At 50.3% G+C, this 20657-nt stretch overlaps 2 protein-coding genes across 2 annotated transcripts; both read right to left on the reverse strand.

Annotated features, from left to right (window-relative positions):
* Positions 1-1812: 1812 nt before the first annotated feature.
* Positions 1813-6102, reverse strand: LOC306813595 (keratin, type II cytoskeletal 75-like; the record flags this gene model as incomplete). The annotated part of the gene is made up of 9 exons (XM_079329110.1): positions 1813-2009; positions 2098-2129; positions 2373-2593; positions 2827-2952; positions 3203-3367; positions 3611-3706; positions 3938-3998; positions 4499-4713; positions 5620-6102. 9 exons carry the CDS (start codon positions 6100-6102, stop codon positions 1813-1815), a joined length of 1596 nt encoding a protein of 531 aa, XP_079185236.1.
* Positions 6103-13474: 7372 nt separating this feature from the next.
* Positions 13475-19539, reverse strand: LOC306813592 (keratin, type II cytoskeletal 5-like). The gene is made up of 9 exons (XM_079329103.1): positions 18861-19539; positions 18083-18297; positions 16439-16499; positions 15728-15823; positions 15312-15476; positions 14810-14935; positions 14412-14632; positions 14098-14132; positions 13475-13925 (listed from the first exon to the last, which is right to left on the reverse strand). Exons 1-9 carry the CDS (start codon positions 19428-19430, stop codon positions 13624-13626), a joined length of 1791 nt encoding a protein of 596 aa, XP_079185229.1. The 5' UTR covers positions 19431-19539; the 3' UTR covers positions 13475-13623.
* Positions 19540-20657: the final 1118 nt, after the last annotated feature.

Consider the following 20657-nt stretch of genomic DNA (forward strand, 5'->3'; position numbering starts at 1 on the left):
TTTCTCCATGGGTGTTGGAAGGGGCTGGGTGGTGGGGAGTGCCTGGGGAGGTGGTGGAGCCCCATCCTGGAGGTGTCCAAGGAAGGACTGGACGTGGCACTTGGTGCTCTGGGCTGGGTTACAAAGTGGGGATTGCACAGGTTGGATTCAGTGGTCTGGGAGGGCTTTTCCAGCTTCAGGGGTTCTGGATTATTCAATCACCTCGTGGTTAGGGAGGGTGTTTGGGCAGCAGCAGGGCTGCTGACCTGGCTGGGCTGCTGCTTTGAGGGAGGGTGTTGCTGCTTCCCTGGAGGCTGCTGAGAGAGGAGGTGGAGCAGATGCAGGCACCCACAGCAGGTCCACAATCAAGCCTGCAGGATTTCAGGCAGAAATACACATGCAGAGCACAGGGCATCCTAGAAAATTATTGGGAACTGCTGGTCCTGAAGGAAACCCTGAATGCAGTTTGTCATTCCAGCACTGCCAGTTCCCTTCTAATTCCTCAAATCTGTGAGTATTTTCCTAAGAGGGTCTCTCTACTCATTATTTGAACCAATTAAAATCAGGGACTGAGGGCTGGGATGTTTTTTCCAGTCACATCTGTTCATGCAAGTGACCTTCCAGCAGTGAGATCTGTCACTGTAGACATTTCTCTGCTTTTACTTCTGCATTAATTTCTCCCAATTAGTCAGAACCACATCTGAAATCCCTATACCTCCTCTGGTTTTAATTCCACCTTCTCAAAACAAGACCTTGTCTCCAACACGTCCTAAAAACACAAAGAAATGCTGGATCTTGAAGACTTTCACTTTTCATTAGTGAAATAAATCCCTTCCTTGGGTGCTTTTATAGCTACTAGGTAAGTGACATTTAATTCAGTGTGGGACCGTGTCTGGCTCATAATTCCTATTGAACAGAGTCAGGATGTGATCCTGCCCCTCTGTGTGGCTGGAGGGAATGTCAGCAGCAGGACCAGGCTGAGCACCTGAGCCAGGGAGGGCTCAGGCAGATGTTGGCACTGCTGGCTGCAAGGCGTGGCTGAGACCAGGGGTTTGGGGTGGATGATTCACCTGAGCAGGCCAGGGGGTTGCTCTGACTCCCCTGGGAATTAATTCCCTCTCATTTGAGGTTTGTGCAAGTGCATCACACACCTGGCACGGGGATCCCACGCCCAGGATCCAGGCTTTGGATGCTCGCTGGGCTGGGAGCTGGAAGCAAATGAAGCTCAGACCTTTTCCCCTATGCCTAACTCCTGCCTTGGCGTGTCCTGGTGTTTGGCTTCCAGGTGTTTTCCCTGCACAGTGGGGAGGGAATGTCGAAATCAACACCAAACCTCCCTCTGAGGCTCTGCTGGGCTGGGGTGTTTTGGCTGCTGACAGTGAAATTCAGTAAAATCTGAATGAGGAGCAAAATTCTGAGCCTTTAACTGGTCAGGGCCTAAGGGAAAGTTCTTGTTACCTGTGTTTGCATTTGTTCCTGCACCTCTTTAATTCAAAGGACCACAAAATAGAATAAATTACATGTGCATTTTTATTAGACAAACCCCAGCAAGTGAAGAGAGACAAACAGTCACGGGACATATTTTATATACAAAATCCGGCCAAAAAATTTGCTGAGCTGGAGCAAGCGAGCTGCAAGTTTAACCCAGTGAGACTCAGGTTCCAGGGCTGAGCCCAACAGGATGTGTGAGAGACAACACAGCTGAGAGAGAGTTCCTAAAGTGGGAACAGGACTGGGGCTGCAGGTGGCCCTGGTTGTGCTGACCCTGCCACACGTCAGTAAAGGACCATTTTCGGTGCTTTCTGCTGCGTGGAGGTGGCTGGAAGGAGAATTTTAGCTCCTGTAACTTCTTCTGGTGGAGGAGCTGGAGACAAACTTCATGCTGGAGCTGCTGCCAGCTCCGAAGGTGCTGCTGTTCACCCCGGGAACGCTCCCACAGTTGAAGCTGTTCCCCAAATTGCAGATCCCCCCTCCCATGCTGAGGTTGCTCCCTCCTCCGTATCCCGTTCCCACTGTTGTTCTGGTGACGGCTGCAAGGAGAAGGAAAAGTTTCAGTGTCTCTGGTGCAGAGACACAGGAATGTTTAAATAAGGTAATTATTCTATTTTAGAGACTTACAGATATTCACTGGGACCCCATCTCCAGCCAGCCTGTTTCAGGGATAGAGCACAAGGAAGAGGATTAGGACTCTGTTGATATTGGGGGGGGAGGGTGGGATATATTTCCCAGAGGCCTTTGTGAAGAAAATTAAAATCACAGCATAATTCATGGATATTTGTTATTTCCATCATATGGGACAATCTCCCCGCTCTGTGCCCCCTGTTTATCATTCCAGAAACGCTGAGCTTCTCCTGAGCAATGCCCAGCCCCAGGGCTGGATGTTTCCCACCCACCTGCACTCCTCGCCCTCCAGCAGCTTCCTGTAGGTCGCAATCTCAATGTCCAGGGCCAGCTTGACGTTCATGAGCTCCTGGTACTCGCGGAGCTGCCGGGCCAGGTCAGCCTTGGCTTGTTGCAGAGCATCCTCCAGCTCAGCCAGCTTGGCCCTGGCGTCCTTCAGAGTCAGCTCCCCACGCTCCTCGGCATCAGTGATTGCAGCTTTCAGGTTTGCACACTGCCAAACACAGAGCTCTGCTCAGAGTCCCCACCCAGACTCAGGCTGTTCTTTACCTCCCCTGCGATCACAAGCTTCTATCCCAGCACCATCAGCTCCACCAGTTTTACTGACAGTTCTCTGTTTGGATGAAAAAGGGTCAAACCAAACAGAGCTGCTGAGGTTGCTCCAGCCTTTTCCTCCCTCTCCCTTGCAGGGGTGCATTGGTTAAAGCGGGGCTTGCTGCCCTTCACCTGTTTTTTCACGCTGTCGATCTCGGACCGGAGCCGCTGCACGTGGCGGTTGAGCTCCGAGATCTCCTGCTTGGTGTTCCTGAGGTCATCCCCGTGCCTGCCAGCCGTGGCCTGCAGCTCCTCGTACTGCCACAGACAGAAACAACCACTCAGGGGAAATAAGCTGGATTTAGAGCCCAGCAGAGTGTGGGTTTGGGGGTGTTTGCGCCGCAAAATGCGTGCACGCTCCCAATCCCAAATTAACACTTCGGATTTCATAGGGTTATTAAACATGAAGAGATTCTGTGTTTCAAAATCCCGGTGGGAGCCACCTCCCCAGGGGAATTTGGGGATGGGAGGGTGTTTTTCCCATTGCAGAACCGTCCCTGTCACTCACCTTGGTCTGGTACCAGGACTCAGCCTCGGCGCGGCTGCGGTTGGCGATGTCCTCGTACTGCGCCTTCACCTCCGAGATGATGCTGTCCAGGTCCAGGTTCCTGTTGTTGTCCATGGTGAGAACCACAGAGGTGTCCGAGATCTGGGTCTGCATCTGGGACAGCTCCTGCAAAGAGCACAGGGAACGAGGTAATTCCCTTGGGAGATGCCTTTTCACCTTCCCAGGTGAGCTGCAGACCTGGGAGAGGCTGCTGCAGATCGTTATCTGAACAGCTCAGGTGTTGGTGCAACTCTACAGAGGGGAAGGATTTAGCATTTCCTGGGGGAAGGAATTAGAGGCTCTCAGAGGAGCGGAGGGAGAGAAGCTCTTCATTGAGAACCGGGATGTTTTGGAGCTGGTTGTACTCACAGCTTCATAAAGTGCTCTCAGGAAATTAATTTCTTCACTCAGTGCATCTGCCCTGGCTTGGAGTTCCACCTTGTTCATGTAGGAAGCATCTACATCCTGGGGGATGAGAGATTTTTGGGTGGTTTGCACCCCTATCAGTAAATCAGGAACACAACATTGTGGTAACAGTCCAGGGAAGAAACCATTAAAAAAAAAAAAAAAAAAAAAAAAAAAAAAAAAAAAAAAAAAAAAACCAAAAAAAAACAGGGTTGGAACTGTAGTGGATGGATTTGTGACTGAGTGGGTGATCAGTGAGCCATCCCACAGTGCCCTGGAATTTGCTCTCACCTTCTTGAGTGTCACAAATTCGTTCTCTGCGATGGTCCTCCTGTTGATCTCATCTTCATACCTAAGGCACAGGGAGTTTTTGTTTGGGCAGGTAACAGAGAGACTTGAGTTTGCTGGAATGAATTTCCTTCAGAGCATTTTGCATACAATGCTCTTTTCCCTCAATGAGAGACCAGGAGCTGAACCAGTTAAAACAAGTACATCAAAACCATTTGAACGAATCCATTATTTTTTACTTATTTCTGGCCATTAGTCATCCTCCTTCTGCTGTTTTAAGCAAATGAAACGTGCTGCCCTGAAACTTTCAGACCTACTGTGTAATTTTCCCCTCTCACTAGGTAATTTAGTTAATAAGTCTTTGATCATGCTCCAAATTATTCCCTAAATGTTGGTGCACTTGTACCTGTTACTTTGCCACTGAGAAAATTTCTCCTTGACAAAATATCACAGCTGGGAATTCCAGGACCCTGAACTCTCCTGGATTCCCCAGTTGGTTTAAGGATGTTGAGAGGAGAAAGGATGCACCTGCCCAGGTGAGTAGAGCTTTAACTCAAGACTTACTTCTTCTTGAAGTCCTCGACCAAGTACTGGGTGTTGACCAGCTCTCCCTCCAGCCTGCCCTTGTCGCTCAGCAGTGAGTTCAGCTGCACCCGCAGGTTGTTGATGTAGGTCTCAAAAAGTGGCTCCAAGTTGTTCTTCACTGTTTTCATTCCCTGCTCCTGCAGCAAACTCCACTTGGTTTCCAGTACTTTGTTTTGTTGTTCAAGGAATCGGACCTGGAAGGAGAAATATCCTGAAGGGGCTTTGAAAAAACAGAAATGGGGAGAATTTCCCTGCAAATGGGAGGGTCTGGCTGAGAGGGTGAAGGGCTCAAATTCTCATCTGTTGGGAGATTTGACTGCAGGGATCCTGTTCACTGTTACAAACTCTGGAACAACCCTTGGTTTTCTGGCTTTCTATTCATTCTTTAAACTGAGACCAGGTATAGGAATTTTGAGTGAAAAATGTGAGTAAAATCACATAAGGATCAAAGCAGGGGTTGCTCTTTAATTAAAATAACATTGTTAAGGTGTTGCTTCTCCTTTCCTTCAGTACAGCTCCCCTACCCCACCAAACATCCAAAATATTACAGCATTTTCCTTGAAACCAAGGAGGAGCAGCTTGGCCAGAGCAGGACCTGAGCAGATGTTCTTGTGCATCAGTGAAATGTGGTGGGCAGACAGATTTGGATATTTTGAACTGAAAATCCAAATTTTAGTGACAGATTTAAATGCCTTTTAGAGAATTCAAGCATTGAAAAGCTGCTTCTCCCTTGTACCAATTTCCTGGTCATTCTAAGTGGGTTTTTGGAATTCATTTAATCATCCAGAAAGCTCTTTCCAAAGCTCCTGAAATGCTCACTGGAAGAGCCTAAAGTCCCCAGAAGGGTGGGATTGTCCTCTGGAGATTTCTTTCCCCGCTGCCTGTGTGATGTGGAGCAGCAAACAAGGAAGAACTCAAACACTGGATGATTAATTCATGGCAACCGCTATAGAACAGGTGCCATTCCCTGGAGCTTCCAGGGCATCCTCCCGTCTCATGCCTCACTTCTATTCCTCTTAGATCAGCTTTTGTCCTCATCAAGCAGAAAAGAAACTTGTCCCTGCTGAAAAATCAGATATTTAGGAAAGCTCAGATCTCACCTTGTCAATGAAGGAGGCGAATTTGTTGTTGAGGGTTTTGATTTGTTCCTTCTCCTCTTTTCGGATCCTTTGGATGTTGGGGTCAATCTCTAAGTTGAGAGGTTTCAGGAGGCTCTGATTGATGGAGACTTCATGTATGCCCCCAGCTGGGAATCCAGGGCCCCCCCCAAAGGCCCCGTATCCGTAGCCAAGGTTGGCAGGAACGCCAAATCCGCCCCCGTACACGCTCCCGGCGCCCCCAAAACCATAGAAGCTGCCGCCCCTTCCAGCCACGGAGATCTTCTTGCAGCCACCAACATTGTAGAGGCTTTTGCTTCCAAAGCCCCCCCCGACCCTGGCAAAGCCACTGCCAGCATTGCAGCTGCCCAGGCGGGTGACGGAGCAGGAGCTGAAGCTGGTCCGGCAGGTGTTGGGGACCACGGCTGAAGCGGCGCTGAAGCCGCTCCTGCCCCTCTGAATCCTCACGGTGGACTGGCGAGACATTGCTGGGGCTTTTTTGGATTGGGGTGGATGCTGCAGCTAGAATAAAGGAGCAAAGGAGCTGGCCTGGAGCAAGGAGTAGGAGGGAAAGGAGAGAGGTGAACCTGTGCTCTGCAAGGGCTGGGGAGAGAGCCCTTTTATGCATGTATGAGCCTGGGATGGGTTGGATGAGGTGGATCATCTTTCTGATGAATTAGGCTTGGCATGTCCAACAGCATTCTGGAGAGTGAACTCACTCTGCACACACGCCCTGCTGAAATAATACAGCCCAGGTTCTCAGCAACAGGGAATTGTTTGGGAATAACTGTCGCCGGTCTTTGTAGACAGCCAGACTCGTCCCCATTTCAAAGCTGGAAAGTGCTGATGAGTCACACTGGGCACCAGCAGCAAAACACCAGTGCCTGTCACTCAACACCTCTGTCATTGGAAAATTTCATCCCTCAGGATTGCTTTTGCCCCTTCTTTTGTTCACAAGCAGGGCTTGGGAAAGTTTAAATCCTCGTGCTTTAGGAGTGGGACCGGTGCCAGGTTCACAGCCAGCCCTGCAGTCAGTTGTTTTATCCTGGGGTTTTGGGATATCTCTGTGAGAGGATTCTGGTGAAATCTGCCCACAGAGGTTGTGGTCTCCCCATCCCTGGAAGTGTCCAAGGCCTGGTACTTGGAGCAGCCTGGTTTATGCAAGGTGTCCCTGTCCATGGAACTCGATGATCTTCCCACCCAAACTGTTCTGTGATTCCCTGGACCATGTGGTACCCTCTGAGTCACCACAGAAATTGGCAGAAAAAGTTTTGTTCCCATGCCTAAAAAGCTCAGGTCCCTCTGGAAATCCTGCTGGAAATCCTGTTTTTCCAGGCTTATCCCACTGTCTTAAAAAATATAATTACACTAATAAAAATGGAATATTTTGACAAGATCTTCTTGTTCTTTTGTGGATTTTGACAGCTGCCACGGAGCTCTGACACAAACATGTGTTGCTACCTGAAGTTTGAGGGTTTGGACTTTATTTTAGCAGGATGAAAACAAACAAATAAACAACTAAGAAATAAATACATAGGAGGAAAGATTGTGGGAATAGGAACTGCTTTGACTCCAATGGCTTGGTGGAAATGGAGCGCTCCGGGGCCATTCCCAATGCACACTTAATAAACACAATGTCATTTCCCTAGGATTTAATCAGCTCTTTCAGCACATCTGGAAGTGTGATCCTGCCTGCTGAAATCCACTGGGATTGCTCTATGGGATTGTCTCTGCCCAGATCCATGGGACACTCTTGGCCATCCTGAGTCTTTCCCACCACAGGTACCACCACAGCCCTTTGCATTTAACAGGTCTGAGTAAAAATAAAAGGTAAAAACGTAAAAAATAATTGATTTTGAGGGACAAAAATTGCTTGTGGTGTTTTGTGTTATTCAGGAAAATAGGATTTATATTTATTTATACAAAAAGGCTGAAATTGTAAATGTATAAACCCTGAACAGCTTCCCCTTGTGCTGGCTGCAGGCCAGACCAGGTGCTGCTGCAGCACAGGAAGAATGGAATAATGAGGAATCAATGGAATAATGAGGAATCAATGGAATGATGAGGAATCAATGGAATAATGAGGAATCACCGTGGTGGGGGCAGTTGTTCTTCCATCTGCTCCTGCCTGGTGATGTATCCAAGTGCAGGAAACTCCCAGAAATTCTTTGTGTCCCTGTTGTTTCCCAGCTGTCTGAGGCATGATGTTTGCAATGGAGGTTTTAAATCCAATGTTATTCTTAGGCAGGGTTTGCCAGGTTGGTTTTGTGTTTGCTGCCAGGCTGAGCCTATATTGCAAGGAAGGGCTGAGTCCTGCAGGTTTTGCACAGTGGGGCTCTGTTGCTGCACCCCTGGGAGCTGGAAACAAACAGATTGTAAGCAAGGTCTGTGCCCAAAGGGCATTTTTGAAAGGATTATTGATCAGTCTGGGGGCTTTGCCCACCAGCAGACAGATATCAGGACTTGAGCTCATGAGACTCATTCCCACATGCTGGATTCCAGTCCCAGGCAGAAAGATTTTTCACTGAAAGAGGGGAAAATTAGATTGGATGTTGGGAAGAAATTCTCCCTGTGAGTGGGGTGAGGCCTTGGCACAGGTTGGCCAGAGCAGCTGTGGCTGCCCCATCCCTGGAAGTGTTCAAGGCCAGGCTGGAACAGCCTGGGACAGTGGGAGGTATCCCTGTTCATGGATGGGATGGGATGGGATGGGATGGGATGGGATGGGATGGGATGGGATGGGATGGGATGGGATGGGGCTCATCCCCACCCAAACCACTCCATGACCATAAGATTCTCAAAAGCAGCTGGAAGTTGCCAGCCCATGGTTCCTTTGGGAATCACTCTCTCAGCTCTCTCCATCTCTCCTAACTCTGAGCACCTGACAGCAGTTTTATTCCAATTTTTCAAGTGGAGATCAGCACCAAAGGGCAGATCCTCCCTCCCCAGGGAGATACACAACGTGGGGAGTCTGGGTGTGCAGGGCAGAGCCCCCCCAGTTCTCCCAGTGGGATGTGTCAGTGCTTTCCTTTTTCCCCCCAGGCTCTCTTTACATCTGAAACTTGTCTTTTTTTGGCAAAGGAATCCACCGAGTGCGTTGGAGCCCATGGTTAATAACAGTAGTAATAAAGCAGCTCCTCCAAGCAACTGAGAAGGAATTAATTTCTTTCCATTCCACGTTTTGCCAGGGCGGAGGTGATGTGGTCGTCACTCATCCGGAAGGAATTTCAGAGGTAATTACAAAAGGCAGAACTGGGAGCACAAGGAACTGTAGCTGCAGGTTTGGGGTAAGGGCTGGTGGAAAGGGGGGTCCCCCACCCTGCTCTGTTGGCGAAACACAGAGTTTCCAGGTAGCTCCCAGGGGAGTGTCTCCCATGCTCCTGCAGCTCCAGACAGGGAATGGATTTGCTGCTCTGGCCCAGGAACCTCCTGATAGAGGATGGTGCTGGAGCTCACCCACTGCTGGGAGCTTTTCCTCCTGATTCCCACCTCAGCAGCTGTGTTGGGGCAGGTCCCTCTGGTGGGAGAGAGGCTGGGCAGGCTCTGGAGCTCCCTTCCCTCCCTCTCCTCGTTTCTTCCCTCCAGGATGAGCAGGAGCTGCGAGCCCAGAGCCACAGGCAGGAGAACACTTTACAAACACTGCAAACCTGGGAGCAAAGTCTTGGTTGAATTTGCATCTGGCACCATGTGCTGTCAAGGTAAAAACCTCTCCTTTGAGACTGGGGAGCTCTGTCTCTGTCAGAGCAATAAATGCAACTTTAGTGATAAATCTGAGCCATTTTCCTGTGGCTTGGTGAACAGGGATGTCTCCAACAGCTTGTCATCACCTCCTCTCCATCCATTTGCTCTTCTGCTCCTGTCCAGAATCCACCTTAGAATCCTTCACCTGATGCAACTTCTCGGGCTGAATATTTTGGATGTTACTCCTTGTGTTTTGTTTGCTAAAATAACCATATTTGTAAAACAAGAGCATGTCAAAGTACTTTGCATTGGTTCACCTGTGCTACCTAATCTCAGTTTAATTATCAGCAAAGTCAAGGCTGTAATTTAGGTTAATTGTGTAAATTAAAGCCTTTGGGTTAAACTTGGGCTTCCAAGCTAAACTCAAACCCGACTCATTTTGGGTGCAATTTACTATTTCATCCCGTGTTAATGAAGACCAGCAGGACTGAGGTTTTTCCACAGAGACCACTGAACTCACAGCATCCCTGTGCTGAGGGGCTGGGCCCCTCAGAGACCCCCTGACTGTCCCAGAATCCCATTTCCTGAAGGGATGAATTAGGATGAGCTCCTTAGAAGTTTTCCCATAGGTGTTGCCCCGCTCTGGGCCCTTTGAGCCTGTTCCCAGCAGTATCTGCAGGCCAGTCAGCTCCAGCTCCTGGTGACTTTGAAGTGTAGGTGTGACCTGCTTTCCCCAGATAATTGTTTTCTGTGCCAGCACAGAGGCTCCAGTGCATTCCAGGCTTTGCAAAGAGCTTCATTCCACTGCTGCTGCCTGGGAGGGCTTCTTCTCATGGGCTCTGTTGCATCTTGAAGGAGCCTCAGACTTTTGGAGGGGTCTGGTCCCTCCTTTATCCTGTTCTGGTGCCTGGCTGGTGGCACCTGAAGGAACCTGGATGCTCCACATCTCCTTGTGAAGCCTTTGGAGAATGCCCTGCCCAGGGCTGGGCTGCTGGGGCTGTGACCCCACGTGAAAACATGAACTCCAAAGGCTGAAGGTGATCTGATCACAGGGTATTTGTCCTATCCCATCCTTTCTCCTGGCCCTGGGGCATGTTTTTTTTTTTCCCAGTATAGGACACAGAGCCCTGGGAATGGCTTTGCTGGGAAGACCCACAGTTTTGGTGATCTTTGTGCACATTCCACATCCCTCAGCTCCATCCTGCTCCTGGCTTGGTTTTCCTTCTGAAGATCCATGGTTCTGCTGTGGAATTTAATTTTCCCCTGTTAAAACAGCTGGATTGGCACAAGGAGCTGGGGAGATAAACAAGGACTATCCATGAATCCTGGAAAGAGGATCCAGTCACAGGGCAGTGATTCCAGGGGCTCTTGTGCTTATTTACCACTCTGCTGTCCTGAGGGACTGGTTCCATTCCTGACCTCCAACTGCTTTGGGCAGGATATTGCTCCAACTGAGCAGGTGGCAGCTGGGATATTGTTCCACTCTGGATTTGCTGCATCCTGTGTTGCCTTTCCTGCAGGCGCTTCGTGTTTGTTTGCAAATAAACAATTTGCAAATTAAAATCGTTTTCTTTGATGGAAATTCTGCTTTTGAGTCAAAGCTGCAAAGTTTTGTTTAGGAATTGTTAAGGGCAGTTGGTTCAGTGTTTTGGGATAGGGTCATTGCCATAGAAAATATTGAAATTAAATGTTTGGTTTCAGAAAATGTTTCACCCGGTGTTTTGGTGGCAGCTAAAATCACATGTCAAATTTGAGTTGAGCGTGTCAAATTTTCCAGGTGTCTGCAAATCATGAGGATGGAAGCTGAACACAGCTTTTTGCATCTGCTCTGCAAGATGCAAAGAAGGTGTGCCAGGATGGGCTCTCAGAACACTTCACTGGAAACAGAAAACACAGAGCTGCTCAGGGCTGCTTTTGGCTGCATCCTCACCCTCAGCACTGCCTCACAGAGGCTCAGGAGCTCTCCTGCTGCCCTGGGGATGAGTAAGGATTTGGCAAAGATGTCTCACTGGCTCACAGAGAATCAGGAGCTGCCATGGGGATGATCAAGGTTTTGGCAAAGAAGTTTCATTGAGGGTTCATTGGTGGTGGAGCCATGTGTTGATGTGGCCAATGGTCCAATGTGTTGTGCAACTTGAGTTAAAAATCAAAAAGCATCAGATTTGACACTTTCAATAATAAAACCCAACCAAGTGGGCTGCTCTGCCTCCAGCCCCCACCTCAGCTCTGGGAGTGTGTCCCCATTCCCTCAAATCTGTCTAAGAAACAAGGCCAGATGCTTGAAAAGTGGGTAAAACTCTTCAATTAACAGAACCCAACCATTCACCCACCATAAAACCTCCTGTGGTGCAAATGGGCTGCCCCAGCTTTCCCAAGATATGGTCCCATGGCCTTTCCCAGGTGCTGGAGGGGAGCCTCAGGATGTTCACCCCACCATGGGGCAGGACATCCCTTTCCCTGCTCTGGGTCCCCACCTGCTGGAGACGCTCGGCTGGAATTCTCACACCTGCGCCAGGTGATGGCTGAGGGGGCCCCCTTGGTGTGGGAGCTTGGAGGGTTTTCCCTGGAAAACTCCTCTGGAATGTTGCATGAGGGTTTTTTTCTGGCAGACTCAGCTAACACTCCCTCTCTACTCGCAGCTGGGGGTTGCAGGGATTGAGGGATGGGTTTTTGGGCACCATCCATCTCTTTTTGGGACCAGCATTCCCAAAGGACTGCAGTCCTGGCTCATCTACCCCCCTTCTGCCCTGGCTCTTTCCTGGCCCTTGGTTCTTGTCCTGCAGTTGGGGCTGGATTCCCACCTTGCCCCATTCCTGCTGGGATCCACACCTGGCACAAGCAAGGAGTGGGATCAGGAGACACCTGTGGAGCCACAGGAGGAAGCCCCGGGGGGGCTGTTATGAAATCTGAGCTGAAATCCCCCAACCTGCCAGGTGATGGAAACCTCCCTGGCAGCTGAGTGGGAGGTGGGACACTGAAGTGCTGTGGGCACCTTGGAAGACGTCGAGTTCATTCCAAATAAGGCCCTGAAACTGCCCTTGCAGAGGAGCAGCCAGGATGTTTCATGGGATATTTGCACATCCCAGGCAAACCTCCGTGTGCAAAAGGTGCAGATTTTGGGTGCCTTGCCCTGTGCCTGCCCCTGCAGCTGCTCTTCCCAGCCAGGGCAATATCCACCTGCCCCATCCCCTTCCTCTGGGTGCCAATCTCTCAGTGTGCTGATGCCACAGGTGGGCTCCTCTGTTGTACAATTTACTCCTGCTTGTACAAACTAATAGCTGAGCTCATGCCCTGCTTGAGCCAGCCCATGAATCCCAAATAAACCTTTTGGAACCACCTTCCTTCTCCCCACTTCCCCGTACCTCCTCCCTCTTGCAGTGATAGGAGAAAGTGCAACTTTGCAGGTAACCACCACAGTGGGATTCATCCAGCTTTTGGCTCATTTCTGAAGCAGCTTTTCCTTCCTGTGCCTCAGTTCTCCATCCACAGAATCATGGAATAGTTTGATTGGAAGGGACCTTAAAGCCCATCCAGTTCCACCCACATGCCATGGGCAGGGGCACCTTTCATAGACCACCTTGCCCATCCCACCCTCTTTCCATTTGCCCTGACTCATCCTAGAGCCCAAGTCCTAAAACTGAGTTTTGTTTCCTCTAGGAGCCAGTCCTGTCTCAGGAACTGCCCTCAGGGTGTCCCCAGTGCAGCAGGGACACGGCACAGACCAACACCCACAGCAGGAGGAGGGAAGAAAAGCCGAAACACAGAGTTTAAAAATGAGAAATGCTCTTTTATTGGACCTTACAGTAGGTTAGGCATGGAAGTGAGGAGGCTGCAGCCATGAAGACAAGTAGTTAGAAATCTTATACACACAAAGCAAAAACCTTTCCCACAAGTGCCAGAGAAAACAGAAGGGGCTGGAAGAAATCTTGAATTGCAGACAAAACCTTTGGAGGTTGTAACATGGGTTGTGGGGCAGAGACTTTTAGAGCCTCTTGGAGGTGTTTTCAGTGCTGAGGACCTGGGACTGTGGTCCCACGAGGCTGCGATGCACCCTTGGAATGGGATGGGTGAAACGGCTGCCGCTGTCGCACACAGTGCTTCCATCTCCCTCTAAACTTTGAGGAGAGACCAAGGGGCACCACAGCCGGTGACCTGTTACAACCTGTGCTTCAGCCAAAAGTGCTCCAGATTCTCAGGGAGGGGCCCTGGTCCCCCCCCAGCTGCCCCAGAGGTGAAGGATGGAGGAAGGGGAGGCTCTAGCGCTGCTATTTACACCACGATCCGCAGGGCAGGAGGCCGGCACTGCCGCCGGTCACACGCTCGCCAGCTTTATCTGATGGTCTTTTTGCTGGTGGTGGTCTTGGAAACGATCCTGACGCTGCCTCCTGTGCTGGAGCTGACGCCGCGGCTGCTCCCGGAGCTGAAGGAGCTGCCTCCACCATAGCTGTGCCCCCCAGAGAAGCCCCCGCTGCCGCCCCCGAAGCCGCTGCCGCCCCCGAAGCCGCTGCCGCCCCCGAAGCCGCCGCCGCTCACGCTGTAGCCGCCGCCGCCGCCGCCCATGCCGAGACCCCCGCCCAAGCCCAGGCAGCTCCCGCCGCCGTAGCCCATCCCGCTGGAGCTGCTGACCACGGCTGGAATGAACAGGAAGGCTCAGGTGAGACGGCTGAGCCGCCAAGGTGGGGAGACCCCCGCCTTGTCACCCCCTTGGTGAGGGGTGGGTGGGAGGGAAGGGGTGGAAGGGGAGCAGGTACAAAGAGGTGGGAGGAGGGGGATATGAAGAGGGGGAAGGGGGGTGATACTCACAGACACTGACAGCTCCCACTCCTTCTCCAGCAAGCCTGTTGGGAAAGGGGAAAGTGAGCAATAATCCCAAAACCTCGTCCGTGGGATCATCTAATTAGGCCTGCATGGCTTTGGTGGGTGGGGTGTGTCTGTGCTACACCTGAAAGGTGATACTGATTATTTTTATCACTATCAGGTGCCAAGAGCTGGAGACAAAACTTTTCCTACAAAGTTCAAAAATCTGCCTGCCCTGGTGCTCCATCCCCTTGGGAAGAGCTGTTTGACCCCAAGGAGATGGTCCCTGCTCAGCACACAGCAGGTCCACGTGTCCCCACCTGCTCTCCTCGCCCTCCAGCAGCTTCCTGTAGGTCGCAATCTCGATGTCCAGGGCCAGCTTGACATTCATGAGCTCCTGGTACTCGCGGAGCTGCCGGGCCAGGTCAGCCTTGGCTTTCTGCAGAGCATCCTCCAGCTCAGTCAGCTTGGCCTTGGCGTCCTTCAGGGCCATCTCCCCGCGCTCCTCGGCCTCGGCAATGGCTGCTTGGAGGTTGGCACACTGGGAGGGGCAAGAACAGGCAGTTGTTTCACTTGTCTCTCTGTTGTTGGGGGTTGTGGGCCCTGGCTGGTGGCTCCCAGGATGGCACTGAGGGCTCCTGATGGGAGCTGGCTCTTCCTGCTGTTTCTGACCACCATCACCTCCCACTCCTCTCCTGCAGGACCATCTCCCTCCTACCTGTTTCTTCACGCTGTCGATCTCATTCCGCAGCCTCTGCACCATCCGGTTGATCTCTGAAATCTCAATCTTGGTGTTCCTCAGGTCATCCCCGTGTCTCCCGGCAGAGACCTGCAGCTCCTCGTACTGGGGCAGGGAAAGGAGAGCAGAGAGCCCTGGTGAGCTCAGGGAAGGGTGAGGAACTTCAGGAAACTAAGGGTAGGTCTGGATAAGGGCTAAGGGTTGAGGCACAAGATTGCTCTGAAATCTGCCCATGGAATAACAGCACTTGCTCTTAGCTCTCAATGTGTGTAGGGAAGGCAGTGCCCAATGGGACAGGGGACCTGGGCATTGTCACCTACAAGAACCTGGAAGGGGACGTCTTCAAGGCCAGTTCTACCAGTAACTCCGTGAGCCTGAAGTCAAAACTTTTGAACATCTCCTCCCTGTCTCCCCTCAGATGACGGGAAACAATTCCTGGTCATTTCTGACCACAGAAGTGAGCCTGCCAGCCGTCGCCCACCTTGTTCTGGTACCAGGCCTCGGCCTCGGCGCGGCTGCGGTTGGCGATATCCTCGTACTGCGCCTTCACCTCGGCGATGATGCTGTTCAGGTCCAGGCTCCTGTTGTTGTCCATGGACAGCACCACCGAGGTGTCAGACACTTGCTGCTGCATCTGGGACAGCTCCTGCAGAAGATGCAAAAAAATTAAGTCAATGGTCTGGCATCCATGGTGGAAACCACAGAGATGAGGTGATTTGGGAATCCTCCCTGCCAAGCTGTTTTCATGCATTTCTCCTGCTCTGTTTCCATTTTGTAACTTATTTCTGCATTATCGTTTCCAAAAGGCTGGGACCACCCTCTCCTCTGGTCCCATAGAGCCCTGGGTGTGGGATCCACGGGGCAGGTGCTGGGGGATGCTCTCCAGGAACCACTCACCGCCTCGTACAGAGCTCTCAGGAAGTTGATTTCATCTGCCAGTGCATCAGCCTTGCCCTGCAGCTCAACCTTGTTCATGTAAGCACCATCCACGTCCTAAAGAGAAGATACCAATGGTTTCTGATGAAACCAGAACCCAAAGGGGCTTCAGGACACCCATGGGACCATGTCTGCTTCCAGGTTTATTATTCATGGAATTGTGGAATCATGGAATGATTTGAGTTGGAAGGGTCCTACCTGAAAGCTTATCCAATTCTCACCCCTGCCATGGGCAAAGACACCTTACACAGTCCATATTGCCTTGAACTCTTCCATGGATTGAGCAGCCACAGCTTCCCTGGGCAACCTGTGCCACTGCCAGCAGTTCCTTAGGCTCATTTTCATGTCCTCATGATCAAAGTACTTTTTTAACATAACGTTGGACATTGACTGTGAGCCAGAACCAGGTTCTCGGGCAGAAGGCAAAGCTCTGACTCACAAGGATGAGACCAGAGACTGAGTTGAGCCGAGCCACAAGAGACCAGAAAACAGGGCAGCTCTATCTAGAGAAGGTTGTGCCCATTCCTGGCCTCAGGAGGACCCAGCCCAGTGCTGATCTCACAGCTTGACCCAGCCATGAGGCTGCAGGACCCCAACTCTCACCAAGTCTTGCTTGAACTCTGCAAGGTGAGATAATTCCATTTCCTGGCTCAAAATTCCCAAACCACTCACCTTCTTGAGGACCACGAACTCGTTCTCGGCACCTGTGCGCCGGTTGATCTCATCTTCATATCTGCCAGGATAAAAGAGTGAGGGGGGTTGGATGGAGTGAAGAGGTGGGAGCACTCCATTCCCAAATCCTCAGTTGTGGCTCATGGATATTTTCCCTACTCCCACATGTTTATCCAGAGCAGACGCAGAGCAAATATTACTGTCTTTGAACTGTGGGACTCCATGGTGTGAGTAGTCTCAGTTAAATTAATATATTTTAATCACTGCCCATAAAGTCAAGCTCATGCATAAATGTGCAGATTCAGAGCCCGTTTTGGCAGGAAGCAGGAGCAGCCATTCCCTGTGACCTTCGCTCCAAGCAAAGTTATGCAAAAGACTTTCAACAAAGCTGCACTGCAATGCCTACAAATGTATAATAAAGCAATCATTTGATATTTGGTATTATAATAATGCTAATGGCTCCGAAGAACCCATTGCAGCATTTAATTAAAACAAAAAACTCCATGGTTGTGCAAGAGAGGATCATTACAGCTCTGACAGTGGTTCTGTGGAACTTTTTATGGCTCTGAGCAACATCCTCTCATCAGATAATCAGGGCAGGGCTTAGCTAGAAAGTAGACAAAACATGCAGGCTCTTGAGACAAAGACCTGGCTTTCAAAGGCAGGTTTGTGCCAGTCCTCTCACCAATATTGGCAGAGTTTCCCCTGCAGCCAGATCTCTGAGTGGACAAGGGAAGAGGTGGGAATTAGCCAGTGGACTAGGAACAAACTCTGGACTTGAAACAAAATGTGTTCTCTTTCCCAGGAGGTAGCTCTGAAATCCAGAGTGTAGAATTCATTGTTTGGGGCCTGACCAATATTTCTAAAAGCCTAGAACACTTTTCAAGACCTCAAATGCACCCCAAACCACACCAAAAGCTCTGCCAGTCCCTCCTGTCGGATTTAAGTGTAATCTTCCCAGCCCCTCTCCCAAAAATCTGTCTCTTCCCATGCTTAGCTAGCTAATATTAACATATTCTAGCCCTGCAGGGTGATTCTCAAATTTGCAGTCGGACAGGGCTGGTTGAAGAAGGGACATATTTTTCTCAGCCAAATAAAAGTCAATAGCCTTGCCTAAAAATCCTCCCAAAATCCCCTCCAGGCAGCAGGTGCTGACTGGTGTGTCCTGGGAATGATCCATCCCCCCTCCACTGGATCCCGTGTTTCTCAGCAGGGAATTAATTCTCTCCCCTGGGAAATTTTTGGCAAAAGGCTGATAATATTCCAGGTGATGGGAGCTGAGCGAGCCCAAGAATTCCCAGGCCACCTGGGCCTTCTAGAAAATCTGGATTTTCCTTCACAGAATGGGAAACGGGGGATTTTGGAGCTGGAAGTTTATTGGCTCCATTTCATTCTGGTTTTGCCTATTATCCTCACAATCTACTAATTTTTCTGTCTCCTTGTATATTATTTCAGGAGACTCCAGGAATCAGACCACGACCTCTTTTATGCTGGAACTCTGTGCTAAACACTGACCTTGCTCACGATAAATGTAAAACAACAAGGGGTAATTCTGGGAACACGTTTTATGCCTGAGTCAAACGCAATGTGTGCTCCAGCAGGAAGGAGCACCTGGCTGGAATGACTGATGCTGTGATCCCTTACTTGTTCTTGAAGTCCTCCACCATGTCCTGCATGCTGCGGAGCTCGGAGTCCAGCCGGCCCCTCTCTCCCACCAGGCTGTCCAGCTGCCGACGCAGGTTGTTGATGTAGGCTTCAAAAATGGGCTCCAGGGATTTCCTGGTGACAGTGTGACCCTGCTCTTGGAGGAGTGTCCACTTGGTCTCCAGCACCTTGTTCTGCTGCTCCAAAAAGCGCACCTGGGGAGGAACGGAACCAGGGACGTGTGAACAACAAAAAAACCTCAGAGCTGCCAGGGAAAGGTGGGATCACCAACAGAAAAGGTCCAGAGATGTTGGGACAATCAGAGGGGAATTATTAGGAGTATCTCAGTTTAGGGAATTGGATTCTCAAAAGTGTTAGAAGCTTCTGGAGATGTTTAGCAAAACTTTTTCAGGAGTTGTAATCAGGCCGAACACCCGTACTTGCAACTTTAATGTTTCTCCCTCCAGAAGATGCTCACCCCACCTTACTGGTTTAAACTGGTTCTATCCCATTGTAGAGTAGAAGATCCATCCACCCCAGGATGGTTTTTACAGGGAAGAGAGAGAATTACTTTGTCAATAATATAAAGGCGCTGAAAAACTCATCCTTGCTAAGAGGAAACATAAAACAGTTCTTAGTTTTAAGCCAAGCCCCTGTTATTGGTTGTCTGGGATCAGTTCAGGCAAGTCCCTAAACTGAAGTGAAGTTTCATCCTGAAGTTTTTTCCCCAAGGCAACTGATAGCATGCGTGGCTTAATGGTTCAGACCAAACTCTCACCTTGTCGATGAAGGAGGCGAATTTGTTGTTGAGGGTCTTAATCTGCTCCCTCTCGTGCGTTCGCACCTTCTGGATTTCCGGATCGATATCCAGCTTGAGGGGTGCCAGGAGGCTCTGGTTGACAGTCACTTCATGGATGCCACCAGGTGGGCAAACAGGGAACCCGGGGCCACCTCGGCCACCAAATCCAGGCCCTCCCAGCCCAAATCCACTTCCCAGCCCGTAGCCACCACCACCACCGGCTCCTCCTAAGCCAAAGCCAGCGCCTGCTCCACCACCATAGCCAAGACCAAAGCCGTATCCGCCCCCGGCTCCGCTTCGTAGACCTCCACCGACCGAGCTGTAGGAAATTCTTTTGCTTCCACCTAAGTTATAGAGACTTCTGCTGCCGAAGCCACCGCCAGCTCCGAAGCCTCCGCCACCTCCAGCTCTTCCTCCTCCGACTCTGGAGACGGAGACAGAGCTAAAACTGCTCCTGGTCCCAGAGCCACCACCTCCTACGATAGCAGAGCCTGAGCTAAAGCCCCTCATGCCCCCTCCAGTAGATGATCTGAAAGAGATCCGGCTCATGGCTGGTTCAGTTGGGAAGACAAAGAGTAGGAGAGAGGGAAAACTGAAAAAGGCCGTGCAGCAGCAAAAGAGCAGAGGGCAATGGAGGCAGAAACCCCTGTAATGGGAGAGCTTGGGAGCCTCCTCTTTTATCTGCTTGGAAAACTTGGCACGGGAATTCAGAACTTGACGTGCCTTGCAGCAACTTGCCTTGTCAAACACACCTCGGCTATGGCGAGGCGCTGAAAAATGCATTGTTTGCAGGCAGGAAAGTAACGGCGAGAGGGAGCTCCCCCCTCCACCAAAGCCGCCGCTCTGAGTCATGGAATTAGAATTGAATGGGACGAGGTCTGCACTCAGGGGCAGGATGCAACATGATTCCCGAGACCCTGGGAGCAGCTTTCCCTCAGGCGAGCCAAGGACTCGCTCGCTTGAGCAAAGCAGAGATTTTGCAAGTCGCATTTTAAGGTTTAACGTGTTGCACAGGCAAGAAAAATAGGGGCTTTTCCAAGGTTTCCAGCTTGGCAACTGGCCATGTGTGTCCTGTGGTTGGTTTGGGGAAGTTATGTCTGAAGGTGATTTTAATGATCAGTTCTGATTATTGTGCTTTTTTAAATATTCAAGTTTGATTTTTTTTTTTTTTTCTGGATCTAAACGGTCATGGGCTTGAAGAGATGAGCTGAGTGGAAGTTGTGTCATGGCAGTATTTTTTGGGGTCTTACCAAAAATCATCTCTCCTTGTTTCAGGGGAAACTGAGGAATTAGTTGACATGACTTTGAAAGACAGCAAGTAAATGCCTTTTCCAAAATCATGTCAAAATAGCCTAAATAGTACTTTCCTTAATACAGACATATAAAAATACTATTTAAAAGTTGTGTGAAGTGATTCTGGTTCTGTGGTACGTCCTTGTCAGGCTCAGGGTTCAAAAGCTCCCTGTGAAGTGGTATTTCTATCTCTTTTTCTGCCCTCCTGCCTTATATTTATCCAACAGTTTCCACGTCATTTCTGGCTCTCCAAGATGTTCTGCGGAGGGGAATTCACCCACTTTCCTTCCCACCCCCTCCTTCACTCCACTGAGATCACACAGTTGGAAAAACTTTCTAAAATAGCTTTTGCCTCTTGATGTTGCTCCTGGGTGAACCCTTGTGAAGGAGTTTCAACCCCCACAGTGAGTCTGGGTTGTGTAAGGGCTTGAGAGCTGGGGATCCTTCTCTTGTGTCCATGAAGAGCTGGACACGAGAGACAGG

Source organism: Erithacus rubecula (genome assembly GCF_903797595.1).
Source record: "Erithacus rubecula genome assembly, chromosome: 31".
In the NCBI taxonomy this organism is placed as follows: Eukaryota; Metazoa; Chordata; class Aves; order Passeriformes; family Muscicapidae; genus Erithacus; species Erithacus rubecula.

Bases quoted from the DNA above. Each gene is read 5' to 3' on its own strand.
- LOC306813592 (XM_079329103.1), bottom strand. From the start codon at position 19,430: ATGAGCCGGATCTCTTTCAGATCATCTACTGGAGGGGGCATGAGGGGC. The intron at 15,477-15,727 runs GTGAGTGGTTCC...CATCTTCTGCAG, and splicing joins TGAGAGCTCTGTACGAGGCG to GAGCTGTCCCAGATGCAGCA. The intron at 14,633-14,809 runs GTAGGAGGGAGA...TGCCCCTCCCAG, and splicing joins TCGACAGCGTGAAGAAACAG to TGTGCCAACCTCCAAGCAGC.